We start from the raw sequence: 20,481 nt of genomic DNA on the forward strand, positions 1-20,481 counted from the left end.
GAGTCTCATAAAATTGTATGAATTTTGCACGGAGGAATTAAAGGGGGTCTAAGGTGGCGCAGAATGTGGTTTTTTAAGCTTATATTTTTTTAAATTATTATTTAACAAATAAAAAGAGCTGTTAGTTTGGAAGGCTAGAAATATTAAATTTGATAAGATGAAAATCCAATTTTTGCTGCTTTAACTTATTTAGATTTTTCTTCGAGATTTGAAAAGGTATTTAAGTCCTTTAAAATTACCACTTTTCTTCCGGTTTTTGTTGATCCATCCTTCTCGATTTGGTGGATTTTCGGCATCTGTTTTCTGTTCGCCGCTCTTTGTTCAGCTTGTTTGGCTGCTTGAATGGCCGACAATGGAGCTGGGGCGAACACACAGAAGGGTAAACTTTTCCACTTCTCAGCGATTTCTGAGCCTGTGAAGAGGCAGGCCAAAACAAAGAAGCCTTCGCTCAGAGTTTGATGCGATTATTGATTCCAGCTGCAGATGCAAACAGCAGAATGCACTACAGCCAACTTTTGATTCGATCTCCTCACTCACTCACTCACTCACCGACCGTTTTACCCGCCTTTTGCCTTACAGATAAGCCAATTTGCCGGCCCGATCAAAAGAAAATCTATGGAGTGGCACGGAACGAGGCGGCCGAAATAGTGTGCGAAGTGGATGCCTTTCCGCCGCCGGAGAACTTCAAGTGGTCCTTCAACAACACGGCGGAGACCTTCGACATGCCGCAGAGCGGTTTCCGGCCCCATTCCGCCCAGGGTTCCACCCTCACCTACACGCCCGTCAAGGTAAGTTCCGAAAGTCTGGTAAATCGTAGAAGGAATAGTCGCCTGGGAACCGACAAATGTCGGCGGGATCGAGCTCTGCAGATGCGTGACCCATTCGTCATGTTAAATGCTAAGCACGTCAGACATTCGATTCATTCCTGGTGGTAGCATGCGGCTGCCTGATAAATTTTTCATTTCATATTTTGCCGCATTCGCCTTTAATGTGATATTGTTATTGACACATTTGACATTTTGGCTGGTGGCCATACTGGGGGAAAAATTGCCAGGGAGAGTACAAAGAAATTTATTAAAACTAAGAAAACATTGTCTTCAATGCCTCTATTCTACAAACCTTTATATTTGTTATTTAGATATTGAAAATATTCAAACATTTTGAATGAAGTGATCCATTTTCCATTTTCATTTTCAAATCCTTCATATTTATTCATAGACTAACTTTGTTTTTTCAGTGCAGGGTAGCTACCATTGAACTCCACGGGGGCTGTCTGTTATTGAATAGCAAAAATTTTAATTAATAGGCGGGTCACATGGTTGTTGCCATTTATTTTGGCCTGTGTGCGTGTCATGTTGTCAGCCAGCAACAGGGGAAGTAAAGTGGAGCAAAGTCCTTCCTGATAGAGACAACAGCTAGCCATTCGGGGCAGTCGAGCGATTTTAATTAAAAATTCTATTAGCACTGGTTTCTAATTAAAAATCCAATAGCAGCAGCGCCACCACCCCATCAACATCACCATCACCATCATCATCATCATCCTCATTCTCAACAACACCATTGAATGTCAAAGGTTATTGAGGAGAAAAACAAAAAAGCTAGCACAAAAGAGCAGGAAAATTATTGGAAGTAAATGCCATTGACTTTAATAGTTATCATCATTGGCCAAAATGAAGAGGATAAAGCTAAGCACTCTCCCCTTGGCCAGTCTCTCTGGCAACATTTCCGCATTAATAGCCCCAATGGCCAACAGCCATTGCGATTGCAGTTTTTGGAGCTCCTCCCCAGCAATTGGCCAAGCAAATTGGCCATCAATGAGCTGCACTCGCATCAATGTCCGAATCGTTGGGATTTCGGTTTTTGCATTTGATATCCCCATTTCCCCATGTCAGTCTCTCGACAGCAGATGGTGCTTTGGCTGATGTGTAAATTTTTACGGTCAGCCAAAACATAGTTGCAAGTGAAGCTGTCCATCGGAATTAGAAGCTCCATAGAAGGAATTTTACCAGTTGACTTCAAATCAAGTGGTGTGAAGGAGAGTTTAGAAATGTAGTGTTTTGGGTATTTTGTTGTTTATTTTTATAAGATAAATATCCTAAAATAAAATATACAAAAACTACAATTTATTGACAAAAACTAAGGACGAACCATATATATTCCTTAACTTCTGAATAAGTTAAAGTTGCTTTTATGTTATACAAAGTTTTCTTTCAAAATCTCTGCAACATTGGAGCACTTTTTCGGGATCTTGAAGGCCAGGCCAACTCCTGCCAGAGATTTCTCTTGGCTGGATTTTGCCCATCAGCCAGTCGCCACCTACATTTCCGCTTGGCTGTCTGACCACAAACGTGTTAAGTTTTTCGGACTGGGCTTGTGGTCGCTTGTAAGCCAACATGGCTGCCATTATGCGATGACAGTGGAGGAGTTGCAACGGGATGCTGTAAATGGCATTGGCCAGAAATGGTGGGGCGAAGGGGGTTTCCAGGGGGTGCTGAGAAGAGGCACTCAACACAGTTGTTCAAGTTGCATGGCACCCAGTTGGTTTGGTTTGGTTTGGTTTAGGGTTTCGGGTCCTTCGCTCCGTCTGGTTTTTCTAGCTGACCCAGTTTAAAATGTTGCGGCTCCTTCTGCAGTTTTCCCATGCTTTTCCGTCTCTTTTACGTATTTTCCTTTATTTTCTCCCCCCTTTTTTTTGGGTATGAAACTAATCAAACTGGCGGCGACAACCTCGGCTTACATTTCAGCGATCAAACGAACGAATTTCGAGGCAGTCAAACGGCATTCAAATGAGTTCCGCTCACAAACACCCGTCCATCGCACTGATTGGACACAGATACAGACACACACACACACAGAGACTTACCCTCCACCGACTCACACAGACATAAATCATTTAGCTCAATTGAATATGAAAAATCCCTTCCGTTCTGTTGTCATATATGCTGTTTCCGGTTTCCGCCAACCGCAGCTCAAACGTCGTCGTCACATTTTGGTTGGGATTTTTCTTTTCGGCCTTCCCCACAATTTCTTTTTACTTTTTTTTGCGATTTGCTCAAAGGCAGCCAACAGCTCATTAATTTTGTTTTGTGCATGGGCATTTCTCTTTCTCCATTTCCCCACATTTTTTTTCTCAATACCATTGCTATTTTCTATGTGTGAGCAGAGCAATTTTTGCAAGGCTTTCATGTCAAGCAATTTCCGCTGCTGACATATAAATTTCTCAAATATTTCACAAAAATAAATTTCGGTCTCCGGGTTTTTTGGGGCATAGCTCCAGCGCTCCACCACTCCACCTCTCTGGGTCTCTGTGTTGAACCCCAGTGCAAGAAACTCATTAAAATGTCACTTAAATGTTTAAATTTTTAATTAAAATGCATAAATAATAATGGCAGACTTGACTTGAAACGAAATGCACAGAATGCAATGCCTAGAAGTGGCATTTTGTCCTCTTTAGAGCCCTTAAACACACAGATACACACGCACACATGGAAAAATATCAAGTATACGTACATATATTTTATGTATTTTGTTTTCATTTCTACGGCATCTAAGGTTGCAGCTTCTGCTGCTGCTGCAACAATATTTACACTTTTGCTGGCGCAACATTAGAACAATATAAACAAAATGAAATAATCATAATAAATAGAGGGGCATAAATTCAAAGGGCCCCAGGGACTAGAAATTATCAAGGATTGTCGGCCCGGGCGATGACAGTTGCAAATAGAAAAAGCAGAGCGTGCTGTGCATCTCCCACATTGATTGTTACTTAAAATGCCAGGCAATTGTGTGCGAGTTGGCTTTGGTTTTGTTCTGGCTTTGTGCTTTTGGTCCTGGCAGCTCCATTATTATATTGCCGTAGTCGTATACTATGCTATGGTATACAGTAGCTTTTAGCCACTTTCCCTTTTGGCCCGTCGGTGTTGATGCGCAGTGTTGGCAGCTGCCAACTTGGCGCCTTTGTGCCAACACTTTTGCCACACACACACAACAAAATCTGCTAAAGCCATTACACACTAGACAAACACACACATATATAGCTACCTATTTTAATTTTCATAAATTTGTCATAAATTTGCATAAGCACTGTTGCTTAAATTATGAGTCAAAGGCTACAGAATATTTGCAATTTATTTTCCTCTTCGTAGGCAGTTAGACTAAACTGTTTATTCACAAAGAAAAGTTTCGGGGCTTCAACTTCGTTTTAATATCGCTTTAAAAAGCTTTTATTTATTTTAATAGTTGCTTTCCATCCTATCATTCAATTGCTATTAATGTAGCAATCAAAATGGCAAACAAAATGGAAATAATTCGAGAAAAATATTTCTTCAATAAATAATTGCAAGCAGAAATAAAGCAAAATAATTGATTTTGATTATTTATTTAATAGGGATAATGGTAATTATCATATTTCGACTTATTTTAAGTCTAAACAATACAGTATGGCAAATTCTATAATTGCTTCAAATTCTTTTTTAATTGGTATGAAATAAATAAATCAGGAAATTATTATGACTTCGTTTTACGGTGTTTAAAATAAATTGAAGGACTCGTATTTCACAAATATACATCAATAAAAGTTAATTGGACATTTGTGGTTAGTGAACTCAATAAAGACCCTTGATAGCGATCTCCATCGATTTTTATTAGAAAGTAAGCAATAGGCCAAGTAATCAATCAGTGCTGCCAACGCACCAACTCTTTTTCTAGATGATTGGAGTTCCCATCAAGGAAAAGCCGAAAAACCCCTCACATTCCCCGATTTCCATAAATCTCGGCTTTCCCTTCAGGCTGTTGGCAAACTTTCCCTTTGGTGTGCTCCGGTTTTTTTTTTTGTTTGTTGCCCCTACTTTTCTTTTCCTGCCCTAATTAAAATGACAGCCACGCCCAGCTGCGAGTCGAAAAGATAGCAAGGGCAAAAAGAGAGGAGGTTGGAACGCGTGCGGACTGATAAATAAGCTGCAATTTGCGTTGACATTTCGCCGTGCACCCGAAAGTGATTTCAATTTTTAATGAGTCCCGGCCGCCTGAAGTTGATTAAGTGCGTTGATTCTGCTGTTCCCAGTCAACGGGAACGGAAATGGGCATGGGAATGGGAATGGGCTCGGAAAATTGGGAAATGGGTAAGGACAAAGGTAAACACGCCCCACAAAGAAACAATGATATGGAGATATCGATTGTTGGGGACGTGAGCGAATGGTCCACTAGTTTGGTGGGTGTGTGTGTGTGTGCACTTGACCGGAGACGAAGGATTTCATTAGCACAACATTTGACAAAATGCAAACAAATAAACAAGAGGCACAAACAATGGCCAAGACCGCAGGCGGCCACTTAGCACTGGGCTACAATGGGATAGACAGGCATTAGGGCCATGTTAACATGACTTCCTTCCTCGCCCACAATTCGCACGGATATACGGGGCACACACATATATATCCGTTGTGATGTGATGGCCGTGGGGCAGAACCACAAAATGCTTCATTTGTTTTTACTGCCAGGCATTTTTCCTTTGCTTTTTCTGCCCTGCTCCTTGGCCTTCCTGCATTGACATGACATGAAATTATATTAATGAAAAACTTATTGACAGCTGCAATCAATCAGGGGCAACTCTGACAACATACTGGCCCGTATCCATATTGATTTAATGAATTAAGTTCACATTGATGTCGAGCGCGGCTGCTTGAATTCCATTTAAATGTGTGTCCAAGAGATGAATCGAAGTAGCTGCACTGGCAGAAAATAGTATTTCCTTTAAGAATAAGATGTGATTAAAGATGGCGGTCCTTTTTTTAGAGATTTTATTTACTTAATAATAGGTATAAGCAGTTTGTGACCTTGTTTGTAGAGATTTTCATATAAATGGAACTTTTTATTTATTTACTAAGATTGATAATAATATATCTAAGCATCAGAATAGAATTCTTAAATGATATGGGGAACTGTTTGGCAATTTCTAGACACTGAAAGGATGAAATCACTTTTGAAATTCAAAGACATTAGTAATATTTCAAGCTGATATTTAATTAACGCAATCATATGTTTTTGGGGTATGATATAATGATATTTTTATATGATTTTCCTTGTGTACCATCTATTTTTAACCCATGTTCACCATTGAGTACTGACGAAACGCTGTCTCCTACGCCTTTTACAGGAAATGGACTTTGGCACCATCATGTGCTGGGCCGACAACAATGTGGGTCAGCAGAAGGAGCCCTGTGTGTTCCATTTGATCGCCGCTGGCAAACCGGAAGCGCCCACCAATTGTACGGTGGTCAATCAAACGTCCGACTCGCTGGAGGTTTATTGCATTGAAGGTGAGTTATATGGCCAGAACCAGAACACACACACACACTCCTCATACATAACGAACATACAATATATACATATACGTCAAATTGCCAGCCAATTTGTTGCCCTTTTTCATTCGGTACGGTCTCTTTTCTTTTTTGTTTCTATAATTGCTGATGAGCCAATCAATGGTCGAGAAAGGCATTGGTCAATGGGTGGGTGGGTGTAAAAGTGGAAGGGGAAGTGGGTGTTGCAAGGGGCCAAAAGGACCAAAAGGAGTGGTCATGTCCTGAGACTTCCTTTGCAGCATGGGCACGAGTGTGCGAGCGCTGTAACATGTATATGCTGAGTTTCCTGCAACGCTTTTCAGACTCATTTAAAATACATGAGCAACTTAAGTGCACTTTGGCAGCCATCTACGAGTATGTCTATCCACTCATACTCATACAGACACACACACAGATACAGATTCCCATCCACACAATCGTAAAGCAGAGCCAACTTCCTTTCGTGATGCAGACACAAATAATAAAAACGCAATGAAAGCATAAAACTAGAAAGGAAACGCATCGTAGAGTGGGCAAAATAATGTTGCTAAAATTTCAATTCCAGTTTAAAATTTTCCGTAATAAATAAAATAGAAGCAGCCCAGTGATGGAGCAGTGAGCTGAAGGATCTGAAGGAGCTGGAGCGGGCAAGGCCGAAAGTTAAGCGCAAATTTGTACATACAAAATGTTTTGGCTTGTTAGGCAACTTGCTGCCTGCCTGCCAGTTGCCCAAGAAGGGCGGAAACTTTAAATACAAATTCAATTCGCATATTTTATGCGCAGCGCAAGGAGTGGAAAACGCAAAGACAGAAAAATGCCAGCAAAGCGCAAAATAAGCAGCACAAATTGCAGTCCCAGAGTTCAAAGTTCGCAGCGATAGAGTTGCACATTAGCGCAGACAGAGAAATGTCCTCGCAAATTGCAGCAGCTCCGAGCTTATGATGCATTTATGCAGTCCTTGAGTGCCGAACCGGAGACACAGAGACGTTGGCAGGGGGGGGGGGGGGGGGGGGGGGGGCGGGAAAAGCTAGGGAAAACCCAGGGAAAACCCGGGGAAAACCGGAGGGAAAGGCAAGCGGATCCTGGCGAAAAGGCAACGCAAATCAAAGCGTTGCATAACGAGGCGGCTGCTGCAAGAAGTGCAACAAAAAGCGCATAATAACTGCATACTTAATGGCGCTCTTTCCCGTTGCTGTTTGTTACGCCCCCGCGCCCCGCGTGCTTTCCACTTTTCTTTTCTGTTTTCCAAGACCCCCCCTCCCATCACTCCCCACGCCGCTTTAAGCGCTCAATGTTTTCCACCAATTGCCGGCAATCGCAATTGTTGTGCTTACTTAATGTTGTCTCAAGTGCTTGCCCACTCCGCGTATGCGTAATGTGTAATTGCATTACTACGCGCTGCAGAATGCAGAATGGGAAAATGCAGGGAAATTCCCCGGCAATGCCTTCATTGTTGCGATTTACGAGACTGCTCGGAAATGCTTGAGCTTTTCAATTTTTACGTTTGAAATGCCGTCTGGGTTAACATCTGTGTGGTGGTAATTACTTTATGTGTTTAAACTGTAGTTGTGAGGGTTTGGTGAAAATTTGGGGGACTATAAAATGGCTAAATTCCTCTTTCGGCTTTAAAACGTATTATTATGATGTTTATTAAAGTTCCAAAGCATTTCAGTAGTTTTATAATAAACTAGGTATATAGGTACCTATAAAAGTATTACTGTAAAAGTAATCTTTAAGTCACTTTCCTTTAAAAACAATAGCCACTTTAGAGCATCCCACCGCATTATCTACTTATCTACCCATCGCTTAGCGACCACATTGCGTATACTTGATGACCAAACTTCAGATATCATTACGTATGCACTGCAGCGATGGCTTTAAGCTGCTACGGTTTCATCTCCACCCCACTCCTCCTCCTCCTGGAAAAGCCATTGTTCGCCTTATTACCGCATCACCCCCACTTCCGCCCCCTCGTCCAACCCCCCGGGCAGCTAATTTAGTGGCTGCACATTATTATCATAGTCATCAGCATCATTAAAACTTTAACGCAAGTTGTTTAAGCACAACACAAGAGCGGCAGCATCAGGATCAGGGTAGCGCGCACAATGCGATACTTTTTATATTGCACTCTACATTAAGGCGAACGACTGCTCAAATGCCACGCCCCTTTCTCCCACACACCACCCACGGCCCACAGCCCTTGGTCGTTTGTTTTTATAATAACTCAACTTTAGCTGCGGTCGACTTTAATAAGCCAGCACGCAACTTGGCCAACTCAACTCGACGTGGCCGTCGCCGCAGCTCAACTCGGCTCAAACTGAACCGAACGGAACTGAACTTAAACCAACTCAGCCCGCCTCGAATTGAATCCAATGTGCGCTGCTGAAGACAACTCCACATCTTTGGGCGGCCAAGTTCGGTTGGCCACTGCTGTTTCCCTGCTTTTTTCTACTCGGAAAACAAAAATATAACAAACTGACGGGGCAACGGCAACGGCAACTAACCAAACTCATCAAGCGTCGGTTTAATATAATAAAATTTCAGTTTATAACATTTTGCTTCGCTGCTGACGATGCTGATGCACTGAGCAAATATTTTCTAATGTAGGAGAGCAAATCTAAAAATAGAAAATAAAAAATTTTAAAAATTTTACTAGTGTTATCAGTGGAACTAGATACTTAGAAAATAATAATAATAATGAAAGGGAATTTTCCATTTTCAAATACAATTTAACTAACTTTAATGGTCTAATATTACTAATCTTGCAATAATCTGTTTATCTTAAAGATGAACTTATTTTAGAAATTATTTTTTTATGAGTGTATTGCTGCTTCTGGCCGGTCTTGTTTTATTATTTTTACTTCACTGGCGCAGCTTCCATTGTTGCTGTAGCCAAGTAAATAAAATTAACCCATTACAATGAAGTTTTTTTTAGCTCTGACAACGGAGCTGCGGCAAATTTCATTAGCTAAACGTTTTAAAGTGCGCACAAAATGGCCGCCGATGAGGAGATGGGGGGAGATCCCTTGAAAGGGAGCTCAAAATAAGAATGGAATAAACCCACCGAACCACCCATTGACCCACCCAACCACCCACCAACCCATCAACCCACCAACCCATCCACCCACCGAACAATGACGCTTTGAGGCAAAGGCCAAGCACATTCTCTTTACTCTATTTCCGTGCCCTTTTTCTTTGTACCGGCGAGTTTGGGTGGCTGAAAAAGTGGCCAACAACAACTAAAATTCATAGCAACATATAAAACATTTTCCACAACAATTTCTTTCCCTTTTGGCCCGTGGGCGTGTGCCCCACTGAATTAGCTCTGGTCGGGGAAAAACCCGCCCCCAAAAACCTTTTCACTGCCTTTATTGCAAAATATTTTAACATTTTTCGCAAGTGTTTTAAGTCGGCTTTTGTGTCTACAATGAAGTGCCATTTGAGCTGCCAAAGCTAAGCAAAAGCAGCCGCTGAAGAAGTGGCCCAACATTAGCCTCTTACTTTCTGGCCAAAACCGCCACTCCTCCCCGCCACTCAAAAGGGGCGAACTCGAGTGGGCAAGTTCTTTTGTGGTGTGATTAAATGGCATTTAAAATGTAACTTTAGATTACTGTGAATACATATTTCGGGGGCAGTCGGCAAAGAGTTGAGGGGTCCTTCAATTACACTCAAAGGGTTGACCTTTAGTTGAGAGGTTCTGGGTAATTCTTTATGTATTTTATGGAATTAAGAGGCTGGTGATATAAATAGAAGAAGATACAAAGTCTACAAATAAGTTGTATGCCCTAGGGCACTTATCAAATATTTTGTAAAGTTGTAACGATTTTTCCCATTCACTCAATCATTTTTATGTAACCAAAAATAGACAAATATAAATGACTGTGACTGAAATATAGTTCTTTACTTTTGACATTTTAAAGCTTTAAACTTTTTGCCACCAGTGACAGTAAAATTGCTTATAATAATACAATTCATCTGTTTTACCTGGCATCAAAGAAATTTCTAAACAAAAGTCCTGGCCAGTCATAAATAAATCCTGGCAAACCCCTAAGCAAAGTATATTTATATAAGACCCGCCGTCGATTGACAACTACTTAATATTAATAAGCTCAAAGTCCCGACTCCTTGGCCAATACCAATCCAATATGCTAAGTAAGCCCCAGTTCGTGACAAGTTATGCAATCGGTGTTCTCCTCCATTTTTCGCAGGATTCGATGGCGGAATGCGGCAATGGTTCCTCATGGAAATCTTCGATCAGCACAGTGGTCAGCTGCAGGCCAACATCAGTGCCAAGTTCGCGGCCCTGAGCGTTACGGGATTGGATGCTGGGCGCCTGTTCCGGATCTATGTGTATGCCGTTAATGGACGAGGCCGCAGCGATGCCATTGCCCTCGATGGATACACCCTGAAGGCCGCCGAGAAGCAGACTGGTAAGTGATGATATGCCACCCCTCAAACCCATGAATTTTTAAGCATTTAGGAGAAAGCACTGACAAAAATTATAAGCTCAAATTAAGAATTTCATTTCTTAAAAATATTATGTTTTCAAGGCAGTTGTAAACTTTTTGGAAAATATAACCATAAAATTTATGATAACTATATTTATAGGTAAATATATTAGCCTTTCAAGCCTCGTTTCTCCAAGTGCTTCCAGTTTATAATGTATTTTGTATGCTAATATCGAGACTCATGTTATGAATTGCATAACTTTGCGTTCGGCAAAGCCTCTGTATCAGTTTCTCGCCAAAGATTGTTCCGGGCTTTATGATTATTATGCCACCTCGCAATTTAATTACGCTAAACTGCTCAATGAATTGTAAATTCCGCGTCTCAAAACTTTCGCCTGCAGTTTTGGCACAGTAAACGCCAATTTTTATGCAGACCCAAACCCCACAAAGTAGCGCAAAAAATCTGAAATGATTAGCATTAATGAATTGGGGCTGGCAAAATGCGGAAGGAGAGTTCCTTTATAGAGGGTAAGGGGTCTAAACGAAAAAGGAAATTGTAATGCTAATTAGCCAAAGGAAGAGCTGACAAGAATTTTATTTTCATTTTTGTACATTTCCCTTTTTGAGGGCGGGGGGTAAAGGAAAGGAAGTCGAAAAGCGGCAAGAAAATCTCGGAGGGACAGTCACATTTTGTGTAAACAACTTGAGCCGACATTTCAATTTTTCATAAAGTCAGTCGGAGCAATGGAAACGGGGAAAAGTGCAAAGCAAACAGCAAACAGAAGGAAAGCCGGGCCAGCCAGAGATGGAAATCAGAAAAGAAAATTGTCTTGGCTAGGTCAAAGAGTGGATGCTCTGAGCAAAGGTTAAGCTTGATTATGATCAGCATTTGTGGAGGATTCATTCGCTCAAAGGAAAGATTTACCAACCATTGTTGGAAATGAAAATCTGAATTGATTGGGGATTGAAGAAATGGGAACAATGTTTGGGGGAGATAACTAATTTTTAAAGATTTAAAGGATATTTTTTGATTATATAAGAATTTTATATTAAATATGATACTTTATAAGAAGATAAATGATATAAAAATGAAAGCATTTAAAATGGTAAATCGAATACAAGTTTTCAATTGATAATAGGATAGGATATTTATTTAACTCCCTTTTAAAGCTTTCTTTAGACATTTACTATAAATTTCAATTGAATTTACCTTTGCAGTCGCCTTGACCTCGTATAAGGGCAGTGCCCAGAGTCCCGATAACTTTGAGCTGACACCGATCCTGTCGATTGGCATCTTTGTGGGCATCCTGGTGGCCATCGTGTGCATCGGAATCGGCACCATTGCCGCATTGAAACTGCGCTCGCACAAACACCAGCAGCAACAGAAATTCGTACATCCAAATGCGAAATTCTCACGTCCGGGCAATTTGCAAATTAAGGACAAAATCTCATTGCCATTGAGTCACTCCGAGGAGATGTACGACGAGAAGAATCCCGATGTTGTGCCCTACAATGAGGGTAAGTTTCCGGTTCCCGGTTCCCGGTTCCCTGCCCATCCTTTCGGCTTCTACCCCCCAAGATAAATGGCGTCTGCCCGGGCTTCTGTTCACAATTTATGGACGCTGGCTTGAGGCTTCCTCTTATGCAAATGCATTTGACAGGCCGTTCGGCTCATGCAGGCAAAACAAACAGGACCTGAAGGACCCCTCCCTCCTCAAGAGCTGGCTGCATTTTTGTGCCAGTGCTGAAATATTTAAATGACAGCTAATTGCTGTCAGGTCCTCGCCGGTTAGCTTGTTTGCTCGTGTGTCTGCAGTCGAGGTCCTTAAAGACCCTTTTAAACGGCCAAAATGGGGGTAGAGTTTGGCCAAAGCGCTGCTTTAGAAGCAGCAGCAATTTCACTCACTGCACGTGCTCGCTTGATTAATGGCAATCAAGAAATCAAGCGGCAGCCAAAAGCAGAAGAGCATCAGCAGCAGCACAGCACAACAATTTAATCAATTTTCCAAACGTAAAGCAATTTCATGGCCAAAAAAATGAAAAAGAAAACACTAAAGTAAGGGAAAAGCCAAGGAAAATTGGGCAGGAAGAAAACTTGCTGCCGAAAATCACCAAAAGATTTGAGGGCGTCGGCCGGGCCAGAAACTTTTCCCTGGCTCTCTGGCTACTTAACAACAAAACAGCAAAGACGACGACGACGTCGTCGACCATCTCAAACTTTTGCCGAACTAACTAAGCGTTCTCCATTCTGTTTCATTTCGTTCCGCTCTCTCCTTTCACCAACACGCACCCCCACCCGGAAAATTTCCATCCAGTTGATGGCGAATATAAACAAAAATCAGCAACACAAACGCCATCGGGACATCTTTCGACGACCAGCGAGGTGGAAATCAGCTGCAAGCCGGGCTCCACATCCGGCACCGGAATGCTCCCGGCCAACTCGGCGGACAGTGGCACCTATCAGAGCAGCAAGGTGAGTCGAGTCGAGTCGATTCCAGCCAAAACTGTCGGCGGCCCCCAAAAACTTTTGGCCACCGAAAAGTTTTAATTACAGTCGAACCACTCTATGACGAACTCCCCCGAGTGCCAACAACATTGCCATGACAAATGCTTTGATTTGATGTCGCAAATTTCTTGCGAAAATCTTAATGCTCTTGAAAACAATTTGGGCCAGATTAGAAAATAAACTTGTGATTATAGCCCTGCCCGGAAAACAGTTGGCAAAGAATCATTTGTGCCCCACCTTGGGAATGGTTGCTCCCTTAAGGAGTTAGCTCACCTGTATTCACCTGATATTTCCGGGAAGGGCAAACTGGTTGTTTTTAAATTTAATTGAAATTTGTTTTGGCCTGTAATTACCTTAACAAATGTCTTGATTTGGTGTTGCTTGTTTCCTAGAACTTCCGGAAAACCCTAATGTCTTTGAAAGCACTCTGATTAAATCAAGTAAAATATAAAGAAAAAGCTTCTGTTACTTAACGATTGCGTTTAGTTTAAATGTAAATTTTTTTAAGGTAAAGGGCAGACTGAAAAAATTATTTTAATATAAATAAGAACAAAATAAAGTTTAAACAAAATGGTTCTTTTAAATATCTATAAAATTTTTTTTGCGTGGCTCCAACGCTCTAAACATACTTTTTTTCGAGCATAAAGTCCTGATTAGTTTACATTTCTGGGTACATGATTTTTTTTTAATTTTCTATATGCTTAAATTAGATTTGGAATAAAATATTATCATTTCCTCTTAAGTTTGTTAACCAAATATTACAATGTTTGGCACCAGAGTTTCTCGGCATGGTCTCGACTGTATACTCCAATCCAGTTGGGTGCCTTTTAAGACCCCGGATGTTTCCTGATGACAGTTTATTAAATGCCTCCCCAATTTTCCTCCTCCCCTCCGCAGGACGATGAGCTGCACTACGCGGAGCTGTCGCTGGCCAACATGCCCTCCGGCAGCGGAGGCGCCTCCAAGAAGGGTCAGCCCGGCGGCGGGGTGGGGGTGTCGCAGCAGGTGGTGCAGCAACAGCAGCAGCAGCAGCAGCAGGGGCAGGGGCAGGTGCAGCATCCCCACCCCCTGATGGGTGGCACCTTGCCACATGGGTCCAGCATGCGGAAGCTGCTGCCCACCATTCCGGCGACGGCGACCCTGCAGCGCCACAAGCCAAATGCGGGCGGACTGCAGCATCCGCACCAGCACGCTCCGCCGCCCACGTACGACTACGATTACTTTGAGGAGCCGACGATATATGCGCAGATCGATGCGTACAAGACGATGCAGGTGGACACGACAGTAGGAGCAGGTGTAGGAGGTGGACCTGGGGCATGCATCTCATCGCCGGGGTCGCAAGGCACCCCCTCCACCGTCTCGCCCGGCACCGTGCAGATGTACACCCTGCCCCAGCATCCCGGTGGCTACCACACTCTGCCGCACAATCATCACGCACAGCAGCAGCTGGCGGGCGGTCCGCAGAACTCCGCTTCGATGATGCAAATGATGCAGCAGCAGCAGCAGCAGCAGTTGCACCACCATCCTGCCTCCAACATGCCGCCCTCCTACCAGCAACACCAGCAAAATCAGCATCAGCAGCAGCAGCAGCAAATGGCCCATGGCCAAATGCTGGTCTCGAGCAACAGCAGCGGATTGGCTTCCACCACGGCGGCGGTGGCCAGTCCCAGTAGTTCCCTATCGGGACTCTCGGGCGTGGGCAAGTCCTATTCCCGCGAAATTGTCACCGTTCGCACCCCGCTCATGTATTCGCAGCAGGAGAGCTGCGTCTAAGGACTCCCGGGCATGGATTTACCCAATCCGTACTACCCAAATCTCTCAAATCTCACAAATAGCCCAAATCACCCGATTAACTAGTCATGTAAGTCTTGAGCTCTTCGTGGTTGGTGTCTAGGCTAAGTGTTGCCAAAACGAATTGAATTGAATTGAATCGCAGAATTGAATCGTTTGTGTGCTCGTCGAGGAACTGAATATTTTTAAATGCAAAGCTTAAGGCTGCCACAATACCCCTTAAATCTTCTGAGCATCATTTAAATCTTGAAATCCACATTTCTTAAAAACCTTATACTTCCCAATTTAACGACTTTTCTTTTTTTTTATATGCCCTAAGACTCACTTAAATCAAAAACTATCTTTAAATGTGTTTTTTAAAGAAAATACTATTTTACAACCCTAACTATTATATATTTATAGACAATTTTTCAACGTTTTAGGCCTCAATTTTACTATTTGACTATTAAAAATTTGACATATAACTAATGTGGCATCTGGGTTAGTAAGTTAAACAGTTTATTATTTTACTAAAAAAGATTTTAATTTACATGCATCAACAAATGCGTTAATGCGGCATAAAAATGTAAGCCATAAATTCAAAATTCCCAAACAGTAATTTTAATAAATCAAAATCGATTACTGAAAATAAGAGGCAGAAAGGCGATATTGATTCATAATTTATAGCACTTCTCTCACAAATGGATAAATGTTTAAAAGCAGCCAGAGAAATTTAATTTTTTAGGCCTTCTTTTGAGCAGTTAGAGCCAGAATATGATGCATGTGCAGCAGAAGAATGTTCCTTCCTTACAGTAAGTACTCAGATGGACACACAGTCTATGCAATATTTTTTCAACAGATTACTTCACACAAACGAGAAATATGAATTATTTTCCAGGAGACTTTGTAAATGTTTGTAAATGTCAGCTGACAAGTAAGGGGCTGCAATTTTTAGCAATTAGGCTCAAAGATCGCATACATCTAGTACATAATTAGTAAGTATATCCTCGATATAATAGACTTAAAGCTCACACTCACTCAACCAAAGATAGGCGAGCAATGCGAGGGCGCAACTTCTTGGCAATTATATTGAAAATAAATTACATTATTCGAATCTATGGTAAATGATATAAATAAAACAAACACTAAGAACCCCAACACACACACGCAAATTAGCTGCAATTAGCCTAGCATAAATGAATACTAAGTATTAATGTGTAAATAGCAAATCGTAAATCAAATTTATTTTACAAAACCCAAAAGCAAATCAAACAGAAGCGCTGCAAACTAATGAATGTAAATTAGTTGCACATTCTTTGCGAGAAACTCCAAAAGACTATAAATAAAAAAAAGAAAACACAACAAGGACCTATCGTTGGTATGTAAACTTTCAAAACAAAAAAAAAAATAACAAAGCCAGAAAATGAAAAAGAAATGGAGAAAATTGTTGTTTGTAAATTGCATTTATATATCAAATTGTATTTTTTCTCTTCAATGTATAAATCAATGTTTGAACTGTGAAATGGTATAAAAATTACAAAATAAATGCACCTTGTAAATTATTGTTACATTTTAATATTTGTGTTTAATGAATGGAGAAGTGAATTCACAAACAAAACGAAAAGCTATACTCCTTTAAAGTTGAGCTGTAATTGTAATAGGCAGAATAATGGCCCAGCATGGCAAATGCAATTTCCATTTCAAGCTAGTTAAGACAAAAAGATGAAAAACCAAAAAATAAACTAAAAAAAGAAACAAGTGATTTCTCTTACATCAATTAGAATGAAATACAAACAAACAAACGTACATATATAGGGTCGGTCATCAATCTATGCGTATATTTCTGCATGTAAGTGTTCCAACCAATATGAATCTTAAACTAAGTGTAGCTAATTTAACATCTAAACGAAGCGATAAAAGATAATTGTAAAATATATTAACGATTTAGTTTAAAGCAAGGCATATACTCTACAAAATGAATTATGAATGTATGTAACGATTAAGCACTTGAAACGATATTGAAAATACCCCTGCCCTATCCCAATGAATACAAGGAATACAATAATAACTTGAGACACAAGAAACAAACTGAACAGCAAACAACTGAATGAACTCAACCAAATAAATCCATACAAAATTTCAATGAAAAGCTGAGTATTTCTTTCTTTGAGAGCGGGGCTTACGGATTTTTCAGATTTCGGATTTCAGATGTCTGCCTTGGTGGCATTATCCCTACTCAGTCAGCGATGAGGGCTCAAAAGAAGTCTCGGCCCATTAGCGACAAGGCTTTCACTGCTGCAATGTTGCAACAATTTTAATGCACACACAAATGCAGTGAGAGAAATTATTTTTTTAATATTATTTAACAAGAAAATATGTATTTATATCAATAAAAATTCAACTATGCGTTGTTTATGACCGAAATATATTTAATTAAATTCATATCCAAGGTTATAATGAATATTCTCGGTTATATTGCTTATGATTTCAAAATATTTATTTAAAAAGTTGTATTATTTATTTATTTTAATGAATGTCAAGGGTTCTATTGTTTATGCTTTCAATCTTTAAGTTTACTATTTTTCTCTGTGTAAGAAGCGAAACTGGCGAACATAAATTGACAATGCAATGTTGTTGGCGTCTTCTTGCAGCCCAGGCCCCAAGGCCAAAAGCGAGGCAAGTAGCCTTTTCAAATTGTGCACTCAAATGGACACAGGCGAGGACAAGCGACAACGTGGCGTATGAGTTATTTCGGCATGTGTATGTGAGCGGGACCCAAACATCTCTTCCATTTGGCTTTCCTCATTTTCCTTTTTCTTTTTTTTTGGCAAACGTTTGCATGTGCAGCGAAGCGTAGATCTAAGAGAAATAAGACGACAGCAGGAGACATCACATGGATTTGTGGCCTGGCAATGGCAATGGTCATGTTTGACAAGCTACCCGGGATGCTCATGACTTTGCTCTCTGGCCATTTTCTCGGTCTTTGAAAGTATTTGCGTTACTTTGTTTCGCTTGGTCCAAAATTAAAAAGCACACACACAATGGCTGGCAGAAATGGAAAGAACAGCAGACAGAAATTGAGATTGCCAGACGGACAGAAAACGAAGCTGCAGCCCAAAAATAACGACATCGTGCAGAGGTACACTTGAATTTTATTATTATTATGATTTTCCTAGGCTACAATAAAATTTCACAACTGTTTTGCTTTTAGAAAATGTTAAAAACCCATATTCTTGATGAAGAAATAGAAAAATTTCTAATATATTATGGACATCAACTAAAGATTCATCATACCTGTAAAAATAAAAAATGTAGCTTAACAATAATGTTTTTTTTCTTTTAAAGTTCAAAACATATTTGCAAAGTGTAACAAGATACAAAGTTCGGTTCCAGGACTGCCTCATATGTCACTTTGTAGTCCGACAGCCCTGGAAGACTCTTTCCGGAGTAATTTATGTGCCGCCTTTATCAGGCAGAAAATGTCGTTGGCTCTTTGCTTTGCTGACAGATTTGGCAAAATTAAAAACTGTGAAGTCTCCGGTCAATTAAATATATTTTTGACGTGGTGTGGAACCTCTGATTGCTGGCAAAAAGGAAGAGCTTTAAGAAAGGGCTTGTCGAAGAAGGAGAATACTTGAATTGAAGAGGCGTATTTATTTTATAAAATACAGCATTTTTTTTTGCCGCACAACCATGCATATTTATAGGCACCATCGATCCGCTCTGAACGGGATATGAAAGGGACCTCAATCAGGCTCCCTCGATGGCTGGTTGGCTGGCACTTGAACAACCCTTCAGTGGGTTCCTCTTCGCTTTTGTACCCATCATCCATTGTTATCTGCTGGCCATTTGTTATGCGCAGACCAAGCACCAAACACCGTTCCGTTCGATGGCAACCAGGTCAGTTTATCCTGGCCAGGCCAAGGGAGTGGAGCTCGATGGAGTGGGGAGACTGGTTGGACACCCATTCATCAGAATCGGGGCGCATAATGCAGGCGTATTTATAACATTTGACAGAGCATCCACAAAGCAAAACGAAACGTAACGAATCGAAAACGCAGCCAGGCAATCCTTAATCGCACTCACAGGCCCGCACTCTCGAGCACTATTTATAATTATTGCACTCGGGGATTACGGGTTCCTTTGCACATGTGAGCTGCATCCGTGCAATGCGAATGCAAGCAAAACAATCTCATTACCATTACTTTTAAGATGCTCAAACTTTCAATCAATTTCCCTAGCAATATCCGCCGGGGCACTCGGCAGAGCTTGGGGACCTCGAGGAAGTCTCAAGCACTCGCTTCTTGGCCATTGTTGCTGCCTCTTTGTACTCTGTATACTGTGTAAGTAGGGGTCGTATTAGGATGTTTCGAATTATGAATATTATATAAATAAATCATATGGTATACGAAGAAATTAGATCATATCTTAAAGATATATCTATATCTATATATCTGCTTATTTAATTTCAGCTTATAAAAAATTTGAAGCTCAGCAAGATTATAAATGTATTTAGTAATAATCAATATTTTATTTATATACCATAGATTTTCAATTAATTATTATATTTACAATCGATTAGGGACTGCTAATGTTTTTTTTAAAGGGTAGTTTCCATCGAAGTCCTTGTTGTTTCAATGTAACTTTTGCTACAATGTCGCGAACTGTTTTGTTACAAAACCATTTCGTTTAAATTATTAGAAAGGAGACATATAAACGCAGAAAAGTAAAATAAAATCTCCCAAATTCGGTTATATTTTTCCGTACTTCCATGGGTATCTGGGGGTGCTATCACCCCAAAGTTCTGCTACTTTCCCTGCCTCTCCTCCAGTGCTGATGGCGCTGTGCGATGGCAGCGACGCCCGAGTTGACAGCATTGTTTTGCGCCATGACGCAGCTGATGCTCCAGGAATTGCTTGCTTTGAAGTAAACAAGCAGCATTTTTTTTTGCCGCACAACCATGCATATTTATAGGCACCATCGATCCGCTCTGAACGGGATATGAAAGGGACCTCAATCAGGCTCCCTCGATGGCTGGTTGGCTGGCACTTGAACAACCCTTCAGTGGGTTCCTCTTCGCTTTTGTACCCATCATCCATTGTTATCTGCTGGCCATTTGTTATGCGCAGACCAAGCACCAAACACCGTTCCGTTCGATGGCAACCAGGTCAGTTTATCCTGGCCAGGCCAAGGGAGTGGAGCTCGATGGAGTGGGGAGACTGGTTGGACACCCATTCATCAGAATCGGGGCGCATAATGCAGGCGTATTTATAACATTTGACAGAGCATCCACAAAGCAAAACGAAACGTAACGAATCGAAAACGCAGCCAGGCAATCCTTAATCGCACTCACAGGCCCGCACTCTCGAGCACTATTTATAATTATTGCACTCGGGGATTACGGGTTCCTTTGCACATGTGA

General features: G+C 41.1%; 1 protein-coding gene across 1 annotated transcript in view; it reads left to right on the plus strand.

Annotated features, from left to right (window-relative positions):
* side-VI (sidestep VI) overlaps positions 1-17,208 on the plus strand; it is an 83,348-nt gene extending 66,140 nt beyond the window's left edge. Inside the window, exons 12-17 of the mRNA XM_036818483.3 lie at positions 580-788; positions 6,152-6,314; positions 10,544-10,765; positions 12,002-12,301; positions 13,099-13,256; positions 14,187-17,208. Of these exons, the coding sequence (XP_036674378.3) occupies positions 580-788; positions 6,152-6,314; positions 10,544-10,765; positions 12,002-12,301; positions 13,099-13,256; positions 14,187-15,062 (1,928 nt within the window). The 3' untranslated portion in view covers positions 15,063-17,208. The remainder of the gene's footprint in view (positions 1-579; positions 789-6,151; positions 6,315-10,543; positions 10,766-12,001; positions 12,302-13,098; positions 13,257-14,186) is intronic.
* The last annotated feature ends 3,273 nt before the right edge of the window (positions 17,209-20,481 follow it).

The sequence above is a fragment of the Drosophila suzukii genome, chromosome 3, assembly GCF_043229965.1.
Source record: "Drosophila suzukii chromosome 3, CBGP_Dsuzu_IsoJpt1.0, whole genome shotgun sequence".
Lineage (NCBI taxonomy): Eukaryota > Metazoa > Arthropoda > Insecta > Diptera > Drosophilidae > Drosophila > Drosophila suzukii.